We start from the raw sequence: 16,214 nt of genomic DNA, 5'->3' as shown, positions 1-16,214 counted from the left end.
CGAGATGGTCACTGAATCTACGCTTGGTTACACAATGTAAAGGAGACCACTTCGGGAACACTGAGTGCAGTAGATGAGATTAAAGGAGATGAAAATGTACCTCTGTCTTACCTGGAAGGTCTGCTGGGGTCCCTGGGTGGAGGTGAGGGAGGAGGTATAGGTACAAGTGTTACCTCTCCTGCGGTTGCAGGGGAGAGCACCAATATCTAAAGAATTATGAGAAAGGTCTGGATTTTTTTTTCCAAGTGGAGTAATGGCAAGGAAGATAACGGAGGAAGAACCATTGGGTATATTTCTCCTTGATGCACTCATACTTTTCCTCCACTGTAACTTAACCACCTCACCGCATGTGAATGAATTTATTCAGTGGCCAGTTTTGTTTGATTATTGATCCAGAGCTATCTCACTGGCGTATGTATTAATCCAACTCAGTAAGTGGCAAATGTTGTTTGTTTTTTTATCCTATTTTATTTTGCTACAAATGTCAGCTCTTGGTCCTCTTGTCCATTTATTGGCCAGCGTCTCTAAGCAGTGACAAATGAAACACTTTGCTGCACATATCTCTCCTGTACAATGCGGTATACATGTAACCTTGGGGCCCTGTCTTTAATGTGTTCAAGAAGGAACTGCAGATGCTGGAAAATCGAAGGTAGACAAAAGTGCTGGAGAAACTCAGCGGGTGCTGAAGAATGGTTTCGGCCCGAAATGTTGTCTATTTCCTTCGCTCCATAGATGCTGCCGCACCCGTTGAGTTTCTCCAGCATTTTTGTCTGCCCTGGCTTTAATAATCGCTACTAAATTTTGTGTAGAGAAATGTAGCTAAATCACATCAGAATGTGCCTATAAGCAGCATTCCTGCAACACATACTGCAGGAATCATCTCTGGCAAGTTGGATAGTGTTTAATTATTGATAATTCAATACAATATTAAGCTTTTTTGCCATTATAAGTTAAAACCGTACATCAGAAAGAGTGAGCTAATTATTCATCTTTGCTGTTCAGGCAGTTATGTAACAGGGTATTTGCTGGTCTATTATGTAACTTGCTGACTTTGTTCCTTTGAATTTGTTGGAATTACAACCAAGCAATCTAGCCATGGCAGGTGATCTCATAAAGAATTCTGCTTAGATATAAAAATAAAATATGATTCTACCACGATCAATTCAAGTTATTAAATAAGTCTGGAATTATACCTAATCTCATGAAACTACTGTTTAAAAAGAAAAAACATCTGGTTCAATATTCTTCAGGAAATGAAATCTGGCATTTTTAATCCAATCTGGCCTATATAGTACTTTGGGCCCACCATTCCTCTATTCAGAGTCAATAAGGCAAGGACAATAAATGCTGGCATTGCCAATAACTTTCAGATCCTATTAATAAATAGATTTATAAAAACCTGAGCAAAGCTCATATACTTAAAAGCTATTCCGCACCTAACTCACTGGCACTTAGACAACAGCTGAAATGAAGTATTGCTTCAATGTACGTACATTATTTTGGTCATGAACAGAGAATGAGTAGTAAACAAATCATCATGCCTCAGATGAAGTAATGATATGGACCAGTATGGCACAACCTGAAAACTATGATGTTTTGGGTCAATGAAATCCAACCTAACATGAAGCTGAAACATATCATCGGATGCTCTCCAGCTTTGGTTGGGAAGCTAGTTTCTGATTAGTTGGCAAATTAGAGGCTAGATAGTGAGAATAAAAATATATCCCGTTGTATTAAAAAGACACATATTTATGAGGAATGAAAAGACACCTTTTTTTAAATTCACATTTTAATTAACTGTCAGATTTAATCCGGATCAAAGAATTTCTGCAATGCTGGCTTTGCTAGCTGGAGTAAATTTCTGAGTATGTGCAAAAATGCAAGAGATCTTCCCAATCTCAGCCATGCCAAAGAAAATTGACACCAGGATTTTAACAGCTTTTTTAAAATTTATTTTTTTAAATCCTATATTTACAGTAATTGTAAGAATACCATTTGCCTTAACAACTTTCCTTATGATGTTTTATATTTTCTGGGTAACTTAATGTTGTTGGCGTTAGTTGTCTGAAACAATGAAGGGGGATATGATTTATGTTCAGCAGACACTATCACTTGAACTTGCAAGTTCAGTACCAGACCTTGAAATAGCACAATGTTCATGTTATTATTATTGAATTTATCAGGCCTGCATTTGGCCCCCTATTCGAATATCACATTAATTTCAAGGACTTCACTTTTACAAGCACCACATATGGACAGAATTGATTTATATTTCTAGAGATCACCAAGAAAGAATTTACCACGAGGGAAACAGCTTGACTTTATATTGTTAGCATTCCTTGAACTTTATATACTCCTTATTTTTTCCTTTTTTGATGCCATTCAATTGACATAAATGTCAGTGTTAATTATAGTGTATGTTCATTGCATCTTAATACTAATGTACCTGTCTTAATATTTTCTTAACAGAAGATCAGTTGAAAACCCTATTGCCGACCAACGGCAGTGAGTCTGGATACTGCATGTCCAGTGATGGAGATATTTTGCTGGTTGGAGAGTCTTGGAAGCCAAACGCCTGTACCAGCTGCATTTGTGGAGACGGTGCCATTCAGTGTTTCTCTCAGACCTGTCCAGCTGCTTCGTGTAGGCTGCCAGTTCTTCGGAAAGGGCAGTGCTGCCCCTATTGCTTAGGTTTGTATAATTGTCATTTTGCCATGAAAAGTTCCCCCCAAACTTTGAAAGCTGTTTCTTTGGATAAATATTTTTCTCACCCTGTAAAGGAGACATTAATGTGGAATGTCAAGCAGTGGCAAGCATTTTTTCCCCCCCAGTTTCTAACACTCCTGTTGCTTATTATTGTGCATGTGGATGATTACATTAAGGCCCAGAAGTGAATCGTGACAATCCAGTTAAGTAAAGCCAAGAGTAGTCATTTAAAACAAAAAGTCCAGAAAATGTGTTTGCCTTCAAACCTTGAAAATAAGTTGACAAAAATAGGTCAGTGCATGGATTTGTAAATGAGGATAAGTAATAATTTGTTACTTACTTAGAATATTGCTGATATATTTTAGAATGCATTCTAAAAAAATAATTTTTAAGCGATAATGCTAGACAAGTTTAGGATGCAACATTTTAAAAGCATTTTTAAATTGCTCTGTCGTGAAAATGAAATTGATTTAATTTGTTTTTAATTTTAGGACAGTTCATGAACAGGTTCTTCAGTCTTCAGTTTTTTGAAATACTAGACAAAGGCAGGGGAATATTCCATATAATTAGGAATAGTCTGCCCTTTTAAGAAAGTGCGCTTATCTTAGCAAATGCCTTAATTCCCTGTATAATATCACTCTCCAAAGACTAATTTGCTAAGCTAATTTACACTGTTGCTGTCCCTTCCCTTAACTTAACTCCATAAACACACTACCTTTGAATTGGAAAGTTTTTCCTGACTTCATTCTGACTTGCAACTTCCCAATTAAGAATTTATATTTTACCCCAATTCTTTAGCAGTTTTATGGAAAGATTATAAATGCCTCCTCAGGCAGCAGAATATTGCCAAAGTAATTCAATTTATTATCAAGTCCGTAGCAAGTTGTAAATTAAAACCAGACACATGTGGTTTACATGCTTCACCAGTGGAGTGGTTGGTAGTTTAAAAGAAAATGTAACATTGAATAAGTTTTGTGCAACTGAGACTCCATAATGTAATAATTTAAAATATCTTGCCAAGTATTTCAGTGATGAATTTACTGGTGCATTCTCTGTAAACACCTTCGATTTTTTTTTTTAACCTAAAGTGAATTAAAGGAATTAATTGAAAGGAGTAACAAACACTTCATCTCCTCATGGCTTTAGTTTCCGACAAATAATTCTAGCCAGATCAAGAAGTAGTTTGTTTTAACATGCTTTATTACTAGTGCATTGAACAAAATCTTCATTTTATCCTCAAGACTCTTCAAAGTTTTCCAGGAGAAAATTGCCAAGTGAGCATTAAATCAACTCAAATCGGCTATATATTTAACGTAAACTACGAGTATGTGGATACTGGGTCGTAACTACTGCTTGGGCCCCTAATGAGAAATGAATGCAACAGATGGAAGCCAAGAGATTAGATCGAAAAATCAGACAAAGCTGCTGTGGCTTGCTGGAAAATAATTCCAACTTTCAACCCAGTGAATCTGAGAGTGCATTCTTTATCAATAATAATAAGTGACACCAAAAATGTAGGAGGTGCTCAGTAGTCTTCCTCTCTTTATGGGGAACTTCTTTCATTCATTGCCAATTTTTCTCTGTCTTAAGATATGCCAACAGTTTCTTCACCCACAACAGAAGCTGCTGATGTATTACTGGAGAAGTCAACTGAACTAAAGGATAAAGAGTTACCTCCACCATCTGTTCAGCCTGATTTATCACAATTCACAGGTAAAGGGAAACTTGTTAACATGCCAGTGCATTAAGTGAAGAAACTGTTCATGGTCCTTTCAGGTCCAAATTATTGTCAGTATAAAGAACAGAGCAGAGAATTCCCTTATGGGCCTGTCCTACTTAGGCCACTTTTCAGCGGACTGTCAAGTTTCCGACAGTCACCTGAAAACCCGACAACTGGAACGGCAACTGTCAGAGTGGAACACACAAACACACACACACACACATACACACACACACACACACACACACACACACACACACACACACACATATACACACACACACACACACACACACACACACACACACACACACACACACACACCCCTTCTCCAGCCCGTTATGCAGACGGGGACAGGGCAAGCGGGAGGAGCACTGGGTAAAAAATTCACACAGTGCAAAGCCAAGGTGATACACACACACCGCGATGAATAGGAAGGTTGGCGCTGTAATGAAGACGGCCAGCACAGTGTACGGTAATGGGCCTGTCCCACTTAGGCGACTTTTTAGGTGGCTGCAGGAGACTATGTGGTCGCCAGATGTTCGCGGGTGGTTGCCGGGGAGTCGCCTTCATGGTCGTGAGGAGTTCCCGTATTCTAGGAACTAGTCGCGTCCTCATTATGGTCGCCGCAAATTTTTCAACATGTTGAAAAATTAGCGGCGACTAGAATGAAGCTTCCATGGAGTGTAGCGAGAATTCTCGTCCCGTAGGTGGGTCGCCAGGAGGTCCTAGTGGGTTGCCAGGAGGTCGGAGGTTCTCGTAGGTTGAAGCTCATTGGCTCATTGGGGGAAAAAAAGATAAGCAGTCGTTTTCAGAACCAAGGATAACCGACCGTTAATGTTAAATGTCCGCCGAACTTCACAGCCGTGTATCTCTGGCTTCTTAAAAGTTGTAACCACTCCTTCTCCCCCCCCCCCCCCCCCTCTCTTCCCCTCCCCACCTCCCCTCCCCACCTCCCCTCTTTCAAAGGATTTACCGTACACTGTGCTTTAGCCGTCTTTTTACAGCGCCAACCTTCCTGTTCATCGCGGCGTGTGTCTGTATGACCTTGGCTTTGCACCGTGTGAATTTTTTAGACAGGGCAAGCGAGGGGAGCGCTGTCTAAAAAATTCACACAGGCTGGTGAAGGAAGCCGTGTGTGTGTGTGTGTGCGTTCGTGTGTGTGTGTTTGTGTGTGTGTGTGTTCGTGTTCATGTTCGTGTTGGTGTTCCACTCTGACAGTCGCTGTTCTAGTTGCCGGTTTTTCAGGCGACTACCGGCAACTTGACAGTCGCTGCCAGGCCACTGAAAAATCACCTAAGTGGGACAGGCCCATAAGTCCTTTAGAAGAGGGGGGCGAAGGAGTGGAAACAACTTTTATTAAGCCAGAGATACACAGCTGTGAAGCTCGGCGGCCATTAACATTATCCTTGGTTCTGAAAACTACTGTTTACCTTTTTTTTTCCCCAATGAGCCAATGAAATTCACCGGTCAGCATCAGCTGCAACCTACGAGAACTCCGAGAACCTTCGACCTCCTGGCAACCCACTAGGACATCCTGGCGACCCACCTACGGGACGAGAATTTTTGCTACTCTCCATGGCGGCTTCACTCTAGTCGCCGCTAATTTTCCAACATGTTGAAAAATTTGCGGCGACCATAATGAGGCCGCGACTAGTACCCAGAATGCAGGAACTCTTTGCGATTATTCTTCCATTATATGCTCTCTGCTAGTCATCAGTAAATTTAAAACATTTCTAGACAGCGAGTAGGTAGCAGTTAAAGGTGTCGCATATTAACTTTTTACCTTCTTATTCCAAGGAAAAGTCTTGCATTCCCTTTTTATTTTTTTCATTTATGTTTTTAAATATTCTTGATCTCAGCTGTGCTGGTATACTACTGAAAGGAGAGGTCGATGAGAACGCAACTCAATTCCAAACATAATTAACTTCTATGTTAGTTTGAGTTACATTTTCAGAGATCTTGTAGCAGGTGACTTGCTCAGTCTAACACCTTGAAAGTGGGGTGTGTTATGTTGTGCCTAAAAATTAATAAAAAGTACAAGAAAAAAAAAGAAATAGGATAAAGAAAAACCACAAATGGCAATAGTGATTATTCAGCTTGCATATTAAACCTATTAGTGTCCTTGACAAATACCTGCCATTGATAAGTCAGACGTAATGTTGATTTCAATATTTAAAAACATAAAAGTACTGCAGAATCTTAAAGGTCATCATTAAATTGTCTGAGAAACTATTTATTTACTCTCAGCTGAATAGGGCTTATCAGGAATTCGAGATTTTGAAATCTTGCCTTCATTATTGTAGAGCTTCCAATTAACAAAGAAAATTGGCAAGTTTTAAGTATTTTGTCAGTCAGCTGCACACTATTTGCAAGATTTCCACCATATATTTTCCCCTTGCATTTTAGCCCTTTATGCTCCAGTGCTTCCTGTGGTCAATCCACATTGCAACCACAATGCTTGTGGCAGAAGGAGTAAGCATGCTTATTAGGAAGAGGAGATTTGGAACAGAGAAGAATGAGAATAACAATAATAATTTTTGATTATTTGTTTTATCTTTGGTTGACTGGCACGACTTTGTTCATGGTTCAACAATGACAGAGTCTCATCACCTATGTGTTTTCCTCCTTGCACCATTGCAGCAGTTACTGACAGTCCCTCCAAGCAAACTGAAATGGCAATAATCTACCAGTCAGCAGCATGGGTCCTGGCAGCAATACTGCTTGCAATCATCGGCTTTTCGATCGCCACACTTGTCATAAACAGAAAGAAACAGTGGTTCCAGATGCCATGCTACCATGCACCAACAAAGGTAAGACGAACACATCAAACTGTAATTAATGTACAACTGTTGGTGCAAGAGGAAACTAAAATCATAAAGATATATTTTGTCCATAATTACTTAGCTGGTGCAACATAGTTTAGTTAAAGGCTTCCAATCTGTTCCTTTTGTCAAATTTTCAGTCATATAACAAATAATAAATAATAAACTTATCCAGGTCCAGACAAGGGGCAACATTACATTACAACAAGAAAGTCACCACACTTATTTTGATGGTTCCAACACATTCATGGAGATTAGTGCAGTCCTATCAATTGCCATGGAGTGATAACAATTCACTGACTATGTTTTGCTCATTGGAGACCCTCGGACTATCTTTGATCGGACATTCCTGAACTTTATCTTGCACTAAACGTTATTCACATTATTCCCTTTATCACGTATTTGTGCACTGTGGATGGCTCGATTATAATCATGTATTATCTTTCTGCTGACTGGTTAGCATGCAACAAAAGCTTTTCACTATACCTTGGTACACATGACAAAAAAACTAAATTAAACTATTCATTTTAGTCATAAATTAAGATGTAAAAGTACTGAAACTAAATTAAACAAATTGGTAGTACAACATTATTATGTCTTCAATATGAATTTTGAACCTAGAATGTTATGCAAAAAATGTATTTGCTGTCAGCTTCCTTTGTGTGTCACTGTGCAAACTCACCATGTGTAAATCAGAAAATAACTAAGATCAGTAATAGATCATTAAAGTTGGTTGAGCGATGTGTCAAAAATTGAGGCATCACAGTGAGCTTTAGCATAGTTGAGTAGAAAATTAAAAGACACACTTCTGGCCAATATCCATTGATCATTGGGGAAAAAAACACACGTGAATAAAATGATCTCATGAAGCTCGTGTTTTTTTTCCAATTCTTAAGGTTTCTTACAATCACTCAGTATTTAGGCACCCATTGTTAACAAAGGTTATCACTGGGAAGATTTAAGATTTTACTAAAAAGAATCCTTTGGAAATGAGAGAAAATAAATTATCCAAAAGCAGGGGAATGGATAAAGTGAGCACTCAAACTTTTCCCAAGAGTAGATGATTCTAAAAAGTAGAAAGCAATGGTTTAAGGTGAGAAGAGAAAGATTCAAGAGGGGCCTCAGGAACATATTTTTCACTCAGTATCTGGAATATGCAGAAGTGGATACAATTATGACTTCCAAAATACATTTGGACATATATATGGACAGGAAGGATTTAGAGGATCATGGGCCAAATGTTGGCAAACGGGACTCGCACAAAATGCACAAGTCGGACTGAATGGTCTGTTTCCATGCTGCATAGCTCTATGACTCTAAAATGTAAAGAATAACTTAATTTGTTTATTTGTGCGCAAATGATTAAGGTGATAACTATACCATGTTAGAAGTGTAACCATGAATTTTCTTGTTTTCCTAACTGAAATCAGTATGGTACATCAGTGATTGTATTTGATGTATGCGATTTCCATTATTACTGATTTTGATGGCCAGAATTATATTAAATGTTCCCCTAACCTTGGTCTTCAGCGTGTTCAAAAGTGAAGTTTATCCTCTCAGAACCTCAAGATGTTACAATCCTAGTTAAATAGTTGCTGTTCTAATCTAGCATCGAATTTCAAAACTTACGCTGCATTGTTACAATATCGTTGGCTGAAATATTAATATTGGTGAAAGGCAGCAAGGGAGACCGCAGTGCTGCACAATATGCCCGTGGAATAGTTTTTCTCCATTCAATGGTACTCCAGTTAACATTTCACCTGAAAAACAATGTTCTTAGTACTGCAGTGGATCACCAACCTAGATTTTGTCATTGAAGTGAGGCTTGAACCACGTGGGGAATTGAGAGTGCTGCCAACTGAAACTCAGCTAACACCTCAGCATCAAAGGATAAGCTTAGCATTAAGTGGATTAGTTAAATAAATCGGAATTGTTTAGAGATTCTTGAGTTCAACAACATTCAAAATATCAAAGAGACCTCCATCACCTTTTCTTGAACATTACATTTGTCTGGTTAAAATTCCAACTCAGTTGAGAAGAAAATGTTCAATGCATTGATTCAAAAGCTTGAAAGCACTGGAAGGAAAAATGTTAATCGTTGTGATCTGAAAGAAGATTTTATTTGGTTAGACACTTTTATTCTGCAAATGTTTTTACCTCACCTTCAGTATTGGGGTATTTAGGGTCTGCTGAGTAAAGGATCCAAATAGACGTGGGATTGGTCCCTTGGATTGAAGGTCATGGAGGAGCAAGGGATATGTCAGGTCATAAAGCTACACTTTGCGGTGGTTCAATTCTGCTTCTGCTTAGGAGCTTTAGTATCCCTTGAATGCTATTTTCAACCAGTTAGATTTATTCAGGATTTTATTCCCATTTAGCACAGCAGGGCTCTGAGAAATCTCCAAAAATGGTCATGACTAACATAACCAGATCTCAAGGGGTTCCTCATAGTTTTCACAAGGGATTCCATAAGCTGCTTGCCCAAATTAAGACAAAATATCATCAGCAGCAAGAATAGCTTAACATAACAGGGAATTTAATGTATATTTTGCAGAAAAATCCCCAAAGAATTTCAATGCCATCATCCTGCAATAGCCTTTGGTATTCCCTTAAGAAATTAATTGGAGAAAATATATCTTTGGTGATCTGCCATTACATTGAGCAAAGATTGTGATATTCCCCAGCCTAACACTAGCACATACCTGACTAGCCACACTCCCTAAAGGCCTCAGCCCACATCTATTCCCTCGGTATTCTGCAACGGATCACCTAAAATATTAAGCCTTAGGCAAAATATTTTTTATAAATTTACAAATTAAATGGGTAGAATCATCTCCATAGTTTTTAATATTTTATTTTTAAATGATTAAGGGCGAGGGGGGAGTTGTCTTTAATTTGGTAATAAAGGAAACAATGGTTCAATGGTCCTTTATTGTCACGTGCACCTTGAGGTGCAGTGAGATGTGATTTACCATACAGTCATACCAAAAAAAAGCAGCAAGATTCTAAACTACATAAAGATTAAACATAAACAGCCACCACAGTGGCGTGTGAGAATCCACCCGGGCACACAGCATAAGCAGAGACCCACAGCTACAGTTCAATGTCCGGGCCACACACACTCCTTCACCATGATGTGACCAGAGTTGTATCAACCGCTGTCACTTTCTCTGCAGTCCTTGTCTGCCCGAACAGTCAGAAAGCCGTCCTCACTCGCACCAAACACCAGGATGTCCTCATGGCGCGATGTCCGCAGCAAAATCTAAAAATAACACAACGTGTTTTAAGTAGCAAATCAGAACATCTATGGCAAAGGAAATGATTAATGTTTCAGATTTTGCTTTCATCGGAAATGTAAAAGCTTAAGAATCCATTAGATTTTATGACAAAGTATAGAAGAGGGAAATGTAGAAGAATGAACTGCAGATGCTGGTTTAATATTGGGAGGTGAGAAATTGGGAGAATGATACAAGAAAGAAGGAGATGTTACAGGACAAGAAGCAAATGAGATTTAGAGGAAACAATTGAAATATCAAAACCTCAAGTTGCTCAACCAATAGAGGAGACCACTTCAAGAGCACCAAATATAATTTATTAAATAGAAAGAGTCGAAACACTGCCTCTGCTGGAAGGTATAAATGAAGCTCTGGTTTATGGAATGGAAGAGATAAAGGGGCAGGCATTTGTACCTCCTGATCTTGCATGGCAAGTTGCTAGGAACGTGCACCAGGGTGTTAGACGAATAAACCATGATATCGCAAGGGGCTACTGTGAAAGTGATAGGGGTGAAAATTTGTGTTGGGTTGTAGCATCACGTTGGAGTTGCTCTTCCTTTGTACACATGAGGTCATAAAGAAGTTACAAGTAGTTACTATGTAGCTAAGTTTTAATTGTCCTCCATGTCTTGGCTGCTGTTGTAGTATTCCTATGATAAACACAAAATGCTGGAGTAACTCAGCGGGACAGGCAGCATCTCTGGAGAGAAACAATGGGTGATGTTTTGGGTTGAAACCCTTAAGAATGGTTGACCTTCTTAAGGGTCTCAGCCCAAAACGTCACACATTCCTTCTCTCCAAAGATGCTGCCTGTCCCGCTGAGTTACTCCAACATTTTGTGTCTCTCTTTGGTTTAAACCAGCATCTGCAGTTCCTTCCCACACGTTGTAGTATTCCTGCTCTCTTCAGTTTTCACAGGGAAGGGTGGGAATGGCTGTAGACATTTTTTAGGAAAATATTTTTTATAATGTTGTCTAAATTCCTTTACAATATCAACCACTTTCTTGGCATATGTTTTTTATTTATTACAAATTTGGAAAAATAAGTGACTCGCACCTCCTTGCCATTTGCTCACCGAAGTTCTGTCACTCTTACTTTTACAAAGTCCTCAGTGTTAGTCATATTTAGCAGTCTCAAATTCACAAAAATGTGCACAAATATCTTATGATTTGACTTTTTACAGAAGAATCCCCACCGCAGCCTGCATCACACTGTTAGATTAAAATTACATTGTGCCCAAACTTTAAGCATAGTCTACCATACTTTAAGTGTAACCCAAATAAGTTCTTGTAGAAGTACAACAATGTAATCTAGTCATCTTTATTCACTGCAATACAATCACCAAAATGTTGCTACTATTGGAAAATTATATTAAAAAGTTCATTGATCATAGGTTTTACTGAATTATGGTTTTATGTGAACAGCATTTGTTCCAGATCTGGCTATTATTCATGTTAAAATTTGGATGGTTCTGTGATTCCATCAATTCTTCCATTTAGAGATTGCATGCGATCTTTTTCCTGTTCTCATCATATTCACACATGCGGTTATTGATGGAATGCTGGGCATTGCGGTGAACATTGTCCTTTGTTCATAGCACTGAGATGTTGAGGGGTGCATATCAGCATGAGCATAACACAAGCTCAAACATTTTACATTCTCATTGAGTGCTATAATGTTAAATATATATTTCTTAAATGTAGACATTTCTGCATTGTAAGGAATTGTTTCTGCAGTGCAAGGAATTGTAGCAACCAATATGCAGACAGCAAGATTGCTCAAGGCCCAATGAGCTAAAAGACTGGGCAATGTGTTTTGAGCATTGGATGAGAGAAAAAGTGTTCCAGGACATTGAGAGAAAGCCCAGTACAGTATTTCATAGAAAGGTCCCACAGTATATTTTATGTGCAACACAGAGGCAGCATAGAGCTTTCCTTAAACTGCAAATCCAAAAGATTACTGTACACCTTTGATTATACTGGACTGCCATGGCAGCCCAGATTTATGTGCTCATGTCTGTGCAGTTAGAATGGCTGACTTTTTGATCTTCACTGCACCGGATGCACTCTGTTCTCTTAAGAATACAGAGGATAAGCTAACACTGCAATAAAGGATAGAAAAGCTATCTTCTACATTGATTATAATCGAATTGTAGATTTCACAGATTCTTCTGCTGAGTCCCAAATTCCAATTACACATCCAAGGATATTCCCTTCAGAAGCAAGAAGAGGAAACTCTTAAAGTTAAAATTGGGAATCACAGCTACGTAATTTTAGAATGCGTTTGTAATATTTTTTGATTTGTGGGTGGACTTGAAATCCACTCCACAATTAATTAAATGGATCATCTTGTCAAGACATGGAGAATTGCTTTAAAATAACTGGTACAAAGAGGCAGACTAATTAAAATGAGGTGGAAGGGAACAATTATTTTGTTTGATTGGTTTCAGCAGTCACATTTTCATCACATATTTGGTCTGAACTCCAACCCTCATACATCACATTGTCATGGTGATGTTTGACAAAAAGCAGCTGTTTTGCCAATAACTAATGCTTTTGCACCATCAAAGTTGCTAAGTCAGGACCAAAGCTCTGCTTCTTGTAAAACCATCTATGAAAAGCCACTTTTCACTGTTACAAACTGAAATTGTGCAGTTGATGGGGAAGAAGCACATCTGTTTTATGTCTCCATTCAAGAAAAAAGTGTTTGATTGTTTGTGTACCTGCAGAATTAGTTGTTACTGATTCGAATATTTCATACCAGCTCAGGAATGCTTTCATAAAATTGTCTTTCATCTTTGCTTCTGAAACAGACGCAGTTTTTGAAACATCCAGTTGACAAACAAACCGTGGTCTACATGGACTCTGTGAAGGGAAACAAAATGCACAGCATTAATAACTGCTGCAGGAAGGATCTAATGGTGGAAACAGATTCCCAGTGCAATGAGAAATACAGTGTGCGTGCAGAAAAACAAAGCAACAGCCAGCAAAACAAACTGCTTGGATAGAAACATGAAAAAAGTTGGCTTCTGAACTGATGGAGACTTGGCAATAATTCAAAGAGTGTGCTCCATTCACCAGCCTTGCCTCTTCTGGTTTCCATTATATTTTGAGTTAATGATTCCAGCTTGCTATCTGTGTATGATTCAGGTACTTGCAAATTAACAATTACTTTTAAAACCATATGTCTTTATTGACTTTCCTGTTCATTTAAAATGCCCAAAAGAATTAAGGGAAAAACTTGCCAAAAAAGAGTAACCAAGCCAGCAAATAAACACCAATCTTTTCAGTACTTTTGTACGATATAGTGGAGAAAATGTGTGGGGATAACACATGGGAGGAGTAAGCCTTTAGTCATTTACTTAACCACTTTATTCAAAGAGTATTTAATCAAGCAATGGCTTCATTCAAATCATCCCCAATGTTGTAGAATAAGCATTTTCAAACACAGGTGGATTTTAGTTTGTTTAAAATTGATGTTTGGATATGTGGTAATGGAATATATATTTCTTAATGTCTTGAGAGAATAAAGTAGAATTTTTCCTTGTGAAGGAGAAATCTTAAATGATTATCTTTCATCATGACATTTTTCAGGTAAATTACTGGGAACCAGAAAATAGCCTAAATCTGACACTTTATTCCACCTGCAGGATACATGCAAGATAGTAACATTTTTACTAGGCTTTTGAGTGGTGGAATTTTTCATTAATTCCAAGACAGCACTATAAATCCCAAGAGAGATGTACAAATGGTGAAATAGGAAATTGAGATACCAAATTATTACTGCAGAACTATACCTTTAACTATTGCATTATTAATATTGCTGTTAACATTTGCAATGGCAGTAATTTACATGTTGTATCAATTCCTATATCTGTACTCTATATTTTCATTGTGTTGAATGTATCCACAATTTTTGTTTGTGGGCAGATTTTCATTCCAGTTTTAAAAAAAAGAATTGAATAGAGCATTGTTGCTTTATTTGTCTGGCAATAATAAAGCTCAATACAAATGCCAAACGCAGGAACGGCCAACAGTGTATTATCAGCTTTAAGTTAAAGTTGTTGTCAAATTTCTGAGGTATAATGAAACCCAGTTACGCACCACCTGGGAAAGATGGGTCACAGAGAGGTGAATATTGCTAAAATATATTTGAGACTCGGTAATCTGATTGGGGGAGGATGGTGTAAAGGAGTTGAACATAAGTAGTGAATGAATGATAAAGACCACTCGCCTCCCTCAGCAGTTCTAGCTTCACCCAGGCTTAAAATGCAGGCTTTACCCATTTACAGTGCTCTAGATGGCTGAGATTAGGATAAAAAGAATTTCAAAATATTTATGGTATTTTGAGGTGACAAGGAAGAATGAAATGTTGTAACTACTCGAGTAGTTTAAAATGTGAGAGCACAGGGGATATGTTGGTAAGCGGTGGCACTTTGTAGTCAATGTTACAGATAACATTAAAAATAACCCTATTGATAGCAGGCTGTGAGCGTATAAATTCTTTTAAGTTGTAAGAAGTTTCAAGTATTTTTGTAGATACTTAGTTTGCAGATAATTGAGCAAAAGGGAGGAGAGTTTCTTAATTTATTTTTTCAAATAGCTTAATTTATTAATCTAAGTAGAATCTGTATAGAAGAATAGCAGAGGGCTTAACAATTCTGTTTACTTCTATTTGTTACTGTGATTGGTTGCCCAATAAGTTAAGATGTGGCAAAGCTCTTTGGCCATGCAGTGTTGCTGGTTGTTATGCTGAGATATTGCTATTACCTGATCATATGCCTTTTAAACAAAACCTGTAAATCCCTTTGCTGTACTTTTTACGTAAGTTCCTATTTTTTTGGTTTAACTCTTTACTGTTGAAATATAGAGATCTAATTTGCTTATTTATTTACATTAATGTGTAGTAGCACTTGTAAATGCACATGGCCGAGCAGCTGGGTTGTAACTAGTAAAAGGCATTTACTCCATTAAATAAATTTTGTTGTGGAAGTTCTTTGAATCTGTGGTAACATATTTTCCAAATTTGCTTTGAGAAGCAATTTATCAATAAGAAGTGGCATATGTTACAGTTTCAGAATATGCTTCAACCTAGGCTTCAAGAAAATATTTCCAGCATTGAGAAATATATATTTCACTATCAAGAGTAATACTCAGCAAGAAAGATTTTCTCATTCATCGTCTATTCAGAAAAGCAACCTCTGAGAAATGACCGTGCTTGATAAATACCTCTTGATAAACAAAATTTTGAAAATTGAGTCTCATCGTGTAACTTTCAGTGTGATTAGGCCTTGTTTTGGAGTATGTTTGGCAAAGTAAACTGTATAACACATTTTAATAACTTTCAGTCAGTAATGGATTGCTAAAATAAATAGTCAGTGTCCTCACTGGAAATTGCTTGGAAATTCACTTCTTTTTCGGAGCATTGATATTTGTGTGTGTATTTTTATTCTGTGCTACTCTCTACACGTAAATTAAAAAGGCAAACAATGTTTCTAATGTGAAATTACTTTGAAAATTTCTGACCCATCTCCCAAAACATACCAATCTGCTGCTCACAGCAATGGAATTCCTTTCGAAAACATATTCGGGAAGCTGCAAACATTATCTTTAATGATTCAATAGCCTGTAAAATCTATTAAGTAACCGGAGGTGAAGAGGGCAAAATTCATAAGGTAAGTGACTTCAC

General features: G+C 37.8%; 1 protein-coding gene across 1 annotated transcript in view; it reads left to right on the top strand.

Annotated features, from left to right (window-relative positions):
• Positions 1-15,919, top strand: part of LOC116976866 (cysteine-rich motor neuron 1 protein-like) — a 187,139-nt gene extending 171,220 nt beyond the window's left edge. The window contains exons 11-14 of the mRNA XM_033026866.1: positions 2,470-2,691; positions 4,297-4,419; positions 7,070-7,239; positions 13,339-15,919. Coding sequence (XP_032882757.1) covers positions 2,470-2,691; positions 4,297-4,419; positions 7,070-7,239; positions 13,339-13,533 — 710 coding nt within the window. The 3' untranslated portion in view covers positions 13,534-15,919. The remainder of the gene's footprint in view (positions 1-2,469; positions 2,692-4,296; positions 4,420-7,069; positions 7,240-13,338) is intronic.
• The last annotated feature ends 295 nt before the right edge of the window (positions 15,920-16,214 follow it).

Source organism: Amblyraja radiata, chromosome 9, assembly GCF_010909765.2.
Source record: "Amblyraja radiata isolate CabotCenter1 chromosome 9, sAmbRad1.1.pri, whole genome shotgun sequence".
Taxonomy (NCBI): Eukaryota; Metazoa; Chordata; class Chondrichthyes; order Rajiformes; family Rajidae; genus Amblyraja; species Amblyraja radiata.
The sequence above is the reverse complement of the archived record's forward strand: the minus strand, read 5'-3'. Positions and strand labels throughout refer to the sequence as shown.